This window comes from Spea bombifrons, chromosome 7, assembly GCF_027358695.1.
Source record: "Spea bombifrons isolate aSpeBom1 chromosome 7, aSpeBom1.2.pri, whole genome shotgun sequence".
NCBI lineage: Eukaryota > Metazoa > Chordata > Amphibia > Anura > Pelobatidae > Spea > Spea bombifrons.
The window spans coordinates 12,158,494-12,165,276 of record NC_071093.1 but is presented as its reverse complement, the minus strand read 5'-3'; the positions used below and the strand labels follow the sequence as shown (position 1 = coordinate 12,165,276).

At 43.3% G+C, this 6,783-nt stretch overlaps 1 protein-coding gene across 1 annotated transcript; it reads right to left on the bottom strand.

The window, feature by feature from the left end:
- Nucleotides 1-2,500: 2,500 nt before the first annotated feature.
- Nucleotides 2,501-6,531, bottom strand: SP9 (Sp9 transcription factor). Its single transcript, XM_053471605.1, has 2 exons — nucleotides 6,408-6,531; nucleotides 2,501-4,726 (listed from the first exon to the last, which is right to left on the bottom strand). The coding sequence occupies exons 1-2, from the start codon at nucleotides 6,426-6,428 to the stop codon at nucleotides 3,443-3,445; spliced, it is 1,305 nt and encodes a 434-aa protein (XP_053327580.1). The 5' UTR covers nucleotides 6,429-6,531; the 3' UTR covers nucleotides 2,501-3,442.
- Between the last annotated feature and the right edge of the window lie 252 nt (nucleotides 6,532-6,783).

Below are 6,783 nucleotides of genomic sequence, written 5' to 3'. Positions count from 1 at the left end.
AAATACTTGGTGAAAGTTAAATGTAACGTGAATTATATTAACTGCAAGAACCGTATTGTAAATGCAGGTAAAAACAAGGAAATTTATAGGAGATCAGCGTAATATCACGGTTACAACAATAATGTACGAACGCTTGAGAAACAAATAGGATAAGGTAACTGGCACAATTAAGACATAAATTAGACATAATTATGACATCAGATGAGCTAAGGTTGATATACATATGATAGATAGATAGATAGATAGATAGATAGATAGATAGATAGATAGATAGATAGATAGATAGATAGATATAGATATATATATATAGATATAGAGAGAGAGCGAGAGAGAGAGAGAGAGAGAGAGAGATGATAGATAGTAGATAGATAGCAGATAAATAGATAGATAATAAATAGCTGATAGTTGATAAATATAATATATATATATATAAATAATTATGATAGATACATAGATAATACAAAGCTGATTGATAGATGATAAATAGAAAATATCTAGTTAAATAGATAAATAATTATAATAGATAAATAGATAGCTGCTAGATAGATAATATATAGATGAATAGATATAGGCTAGATAGTATAGAATAGGATAGATAGATAGATAGATAGATAGATAGATAGATAGATAGATAGATAGATAGACAGACATACATTCGGCTTACTTTTGTGGGGGATTTTCTATGTAAATGCATGCACACACTAAAAGATGCCACAAATAATTGCTAACATAATACGAATTTCAGCAACACATTATTTATTTGCCCCTCACATTTAATGTCAAGCTGTTTACAGACAGCCCTGTACACATTAATAATATTATTAAATCCGGCCCAAAGTCATGGATCTGCGGAGAAAGTTGCTATAGAGCCCGTGCATTCTGTGGCACCCCCGGCCAGGCTCCGGTGATGGACATGTGAGCAGAGACAGAGACCCTAAAGCCTTGATCAGTGAGCTGAACACCCCCAGCCTGGCACATAACCGGATCTCATTCATTTCCTCCTGTCTGATCTGGACCCTATAAGAGAATACATTCCTTAAACTAGAGGAGATTGTCAGGGACGATAACAATCCACACATACGCATTCTTTATTTAAAAAGTGAAACGAAATTCAGTGCCTGTTTAATCATTTCAACAGCAGATCTAATGAGCACAGAAGGGGTTAAAACTGAATTTCTCCAATTTACTGATAATAAGAATGCAATTAACACAGGGGGCCATCTGTCCTCCCTTACAGTATAATCAACTAATGCAATGAAGACATATATGTACAGCATACCATGTTTAAATCCCACCCTTACTGTGCATTTGGATAAATCAATTAAAAAATATATATTTTTATATAAAACTGCAAACCGGGAACCCACACTGTAAAAAAATACAATAGAAAATAAACACATTTTTATGTAAACAGGTTAACTGGTAAAATTGCATTTTTTTATGTAATTTTTTTTAAACATCATGAGTTGCTATTCCTCCCTGTCTCCAGCAATCAATCCAGAATGACTTTGATTTACCATTTCTATCCCTTTTAGTTGCTGGAAACAAGACAAAGAGCAGTTAAAATTATTTTCATTTCAATAATTGCCTTCTGGTCAATTTAACTGTGCCTTATTTTGAAAGAAGCTGTCTAAATGAGATTCCTCTTCCAAGTGTGTTCCCAGGGCCTGATCCACAGTCTTTAATTATTCCTGACTTTTTTTTCCCTCCCCTCCTTCCTCTGTATAAGACGCTGCAGTGGATAATGACAAAGAAACTGCAAAATATCCTTGAACCTTTTCAATAGCAGAGGGGCTTACATTCAAATAACTAGCAAGGGCCACATGGACACACAAGCATCCCCATTTGCATAGATCAACTGTCTTTGAAAAGGAAAATAGCTTTTTCTCCTAACATTAAGAAACTGGGTTATGGAATCAAGTGCTTATTTTAACCATTTAACCCATTCACATCCTTATCTCTGCTTTGCTCCTTTTTATTGTTTGACATGCAAATATTGAGCAGTTAATTTAGACAATTAAAAGGAGATCTTCAAGGGAGCTTTTGTCCCTGGGAATATTTTCACTTTTCCCCCTGGACCATCAGAGATAAAGTTGGCCAAATGAACAAATGGAGTCTAGCAGATTAATTAGATATTTGATAAGACATGAATTCCTAATGAGGGGATACAAGACACAGGAGGATGCGTGTGTTCTGAGTCAAAATTAATAAAATTCAACAAGATTTCCATTTAAACATAAAATGTCTCTTGTGAAGAATTCATTGTAATCACCTATCCCTTTGGGACTATGTATAAACTGAGATTTTTTTTCCACTTAAATTACAAATAATTTTTTTAAACCGATGTTTAATATAATTTTTATTTTTGCCCTTATTTTATTTGGCACTCAAATGCCTAAAAAAAAATATTTTAATATTTTTTGGATTTTATTTAGCTCCCCCAATTTTTTTGATATTTTCTTTTGTAGGTGTATTTGTATATAAGAGAATAACAAACGTGCATTGATCAAAATTCTTTAATAATACGAAAATCAAAATATCAAGTTTTTTTTTATATAATACAGATAAACGCATAATATTTGTTTAAGTGAATTTAATTTACGTGTCTGAGTGAAATGTTAAATCAACATTTTAAATAGCTTTTACATATATATATTGACTTTCACAAAGTGCATCGGAAATTAAGAAAAAAAAATTCTCCTGAATTTCAGGAATTCACAAAAAATAAACTATTCGAGTAAACATTTACAATTGAAAAGGAAAATCAACACAAGCTCTTGTAACCTTTTTTATACAGACTATAGGAAATACAAAGCAATTGTCCGAATTTTCCTTCTTGTAATGATTCTCACCTTAAAATCGTTAGAGATGATTTTCTCTTTTATTTTCTATTGTTTTTATTAAATAAAAATTGATTTGGAAATAGATCACGCAGAAAGATTGGTTGTGCCATAATCCACTGTGGAATTTGAGGTCCCTGTTGCCTTTTCAGTAAAATCACGAAAAGAAAAGACCGAAAATGAGTGGTAGTGCCCAGACGTCTTGGCTTCTATTGCTCTCGTATTCCCCAAAGTTCCGCAGAGATTACACCGGATTACACCGGGTGCTGCTGTCTTTTTGCCACCCGGTGAATGTCAGCAAAAGACAGGAGGGTCAAAAAAGGGCGGCTGCTCCTTTTCCAGAGTCACTCTGAAGATTCAGAAGTGCTTCTACCCCTACAGAAAGTCCTTCTGCGCCCAGAAGTGTTTGCCCCTTCCAGGAAGCAGTCTCTGCAGCATCGGACTGTCTCTGCACCTTGGCCATTGCGGCTGCTCCTTTTTCCAGAGTCACTCTGAAGACCCAGAAGTGCTTGGACCCCCAGTGAAAGTCCGTCTACGCTCCAGAAGTGCTTGCCCCTTACAAGGAAGAGTCTCTTGGCACCCCCAGAGGCGGCTGCCACCTCCTAAGGGTCATTGTTAGAGTCTTTGCCCGGCCTGACGCCTTCCAGAATGAGTTCAGGGGACTCGGACCTTGGGGTCTCCAGGTTGCTGGCGTCTGTGTCGCTGTCGCTGCCCTTCTTGCCCCCTGCCCCGCCGCCCCCATTATGTGTCTTGATGTGCTTGCTCAGGTGATCGCTGCGCATGAAGCGCTTGTTGCACACGGGGCAGGCGAAGCGCTTCTCCCCGGTGTGGGTGCGGAGGTGCCGCTGCAGCTCGTCCGAGCGGGTGAACCTCTTGCCGCAGAAGAGCCAGTTGCAAACGAAGGGCCGCTCCCCGGTGTGCCAGCGCAGGTGCGCCTTCAGGTGCGACGTCTTGCCGTACACCTTGCCGCAGCCCGGGATGTGACAGCTGTGCAGCCCTTTCCTCCTCAGACTGGCCCCCGCGGGCCCCAGACGCTCCGCCTCCTGGCAGTTAGGGCAATCGCAAGTGGCCCTTCCGGAGTATCGGCGCGCGGAGCGCCCCGTGGCCCCGCCCGAGGAGGCCGAGGCTCCAGAGAGCATGGAGCTGCCGGAGTCCGTGTATGAGGGGAGCACGGGCTTGAAGCCATCCTGGGTGAGCAGGTGCTGGCCCGTGGAGAGCAGGTGGGAGGCAGCGCTGGAACCCAGGCCAGTGGAGCTGAATGCGGAATGAGTGAGGGAGCTGAAGTCCGGGCTGTAGCCGCTGAGCTGGCCATGGGGCCCCCCGGAGTGCAGGGCCCCTTGCAGGGCGGCAGCGGCTGCAGGCGGGTTCTGGACCTCCAGCCAGGTGCTGGAGCTGGCAGCGTGCACGTCCCACCAGGCGGAGGCCCCGTTGGTCACTTCCGAGTGGAAACCGGATTTGTACCAAGACTCGTAGGGGTGAGCCATGCCCACCCGCGGGTACAGGCCGTCTGCCGCACCGTGCACCTTGGAAATGAAGGCCGACTGGCCCGCGGCTTCCTGCGGGGAGACCCCCGAGGCGTTGGAGAAAAGCCCACTGTAGTCGCTGCTGAAGGCCGACGAGGTCGGGGAGGTAGAGGCCAGACAGAAGGCGCTGTTGGCGGTGGCACTGCCCCCACTAAGGGCGCCAGAGGCCCGGCTGGTCGCCACAGTGAAGCCCCCGAGGCTGGAGCCCAGGCTGCAGCTGGACGAGGAGCGCTTCCACGGGTGAAAACCTCCCTTGGCAAAGGCGCTGGACTCCGGGAGGCTGCTCAGGGGGCTGGTGTTTCCGATCTTGTTACAAGTGGCAGCCAACATGGCCAGAGGAGTGGTCCCAAATCTCGGCTCTTCCTGTAAAAAGAACATTAACAAGGTCAGCACGAGGGTAGCTCAAAAGACCCAAATGGGAGTAACCCCAGCACCCCTTCCCGGTGATCCTGGCTGGTGACCGGGGTTCCCATAGAACTTGTTTTCATGACTGACCCCTAATGGGAGTCTTCCCTGCTGATTCCAGAGCTTGATAAACTAAAATTTACCTGAACTATCTCCAGATCATTAGTGCCTTGAAAGTGTCCCTCCTGGTCACTGACACAACAAAGTGCCCTCGGCATCTCTACAGGTGGTGGTCCTTTCAGAAGCTTCTAAGGGAGTCCTTCATCTTCATTCTCTGACCTGTCTGCCTTCCTGATCCCTGAGATACACAGCCCCCCCATTACAGCCCCCCCACTAATGCCATATCACCCCCCCCACACACACACACACTGTCACCTCCAGAACCCCACGTACTTACTGAACACAAACTGTTCTATGACATTTCCCCATATTTTGTCCATCTTTTAATACTGTTTTATGTTTGTATTTACAATGTATATTTCCGGATTTTCGGGCATCGCGTGGAGTTACAAGTAGCGGGATATGATGACTTTTCAGTAAGAGATCGGGAATGATTTCGGAGCGATCTATTATTTCTCTGCTTGTGTTTATTGTGATTGTGAAATCGTTTTATCAATTAGATGATTGCATCGCCTTGCTGCGAATTGAAATCACTCGCTATACTCTAAATATTTATCACGATCAAGCCATTTCCTTCTAGCAGAGAATAAGTCATTTACGGATTTATTTTCAAGAAGGATACATTTTGGAGAAAATTAATTTTGTCTTCCAGATTCAAGAAGTCGTTTCGAGTATATATAGTATGTATTCAGTATCTATCTATCTATCTATCTATCTATCTATCTATCTATCTATCTATCTATCTATCTATCTATCTATCTATCTAATATCTGTCTAATATTTAAATATACATGTAATTAGATCAAGAAGAACTTAAAAAAACTCAAGAGCCCCCATGGATCTGGAAGCCGCAGGCAGACAGTGGCTCTGGATATTTAATGAGAAGCAGCTCTGTCTGTACTGAGAATTCGAGCTCTGAACACATACGGACGGCAGAGCCGTTCTGGAGGAACATTAGATAATGCGGGGCAGACGGGGTGCCGTGCCCTACAGAGACTCGGAAAACACCGATCTGGATCTATTTCCCCCAGGTCCTGAGATTTGTGAGCCAGAGCCTCTTAGACTCAGGAGACAACCGCAGAGCCAAATAATACATAAGTGCCAACCGGTAATAGACCGGGGATTAAAATGAATGATACCGCTCATACTTTATTGTGGGTAACGAATAAACAACTGGAATAAAACGGAATCATTTTCCTACTCTGGAAAAAAAAGAAGTGAATAGACTCCAATAAGTAAACGTTATTATCGGTGTTTTACTTTCTAGATACAACTACAATTATGACCGGGATATGTCTTTAAGAATAACTAGATTTGGTTGTAACCGTAAAACTATTCTGGATAACAAAGTATTTAATTAACGGTATTAATCATCAAAATACCCCTTACAGATTTCAGACAAGGAAAAGTATTAGGTTCGGGACAGTGCAACAGCTGTCACGGTATTGGATCGAACTTGATTCTAGAAGAGGATCAATCATCTGTAATACAGACGATTTAGTAAATCTGGGTTACTTACCCCAAGTATAGACGTAGCCATAGCCCGTCCCTGGCCCAGGTGCGGAGGTCTGAACGGCTGGGGGTAGTTGCTGCCAGCGCTCCGAGGCTTCTTCTCTTCAATACAAGTTTCTGGTGAATGGGAATCCTCTTACAGTCTAAGGCGAACTAGACTCCGGCTAAGCGCAGGCAGCGCCTCCTTTGAAGTACCGCTTGCTGTCCTTTTCAGCCAATCAGCGCACAGCGAACGCCGAACGGCGCCGCGCCGCAGCCAATCACAGTAGACGAGGTAAAAGAAATCAGGGCTCTACTTGCTTCACCATTCAACGGGAGGAAGGAATTGGAAGCTTCATTGCTGAGGACTCCAGAAATCGGACTGTAACCCTTTCCTGACCAAA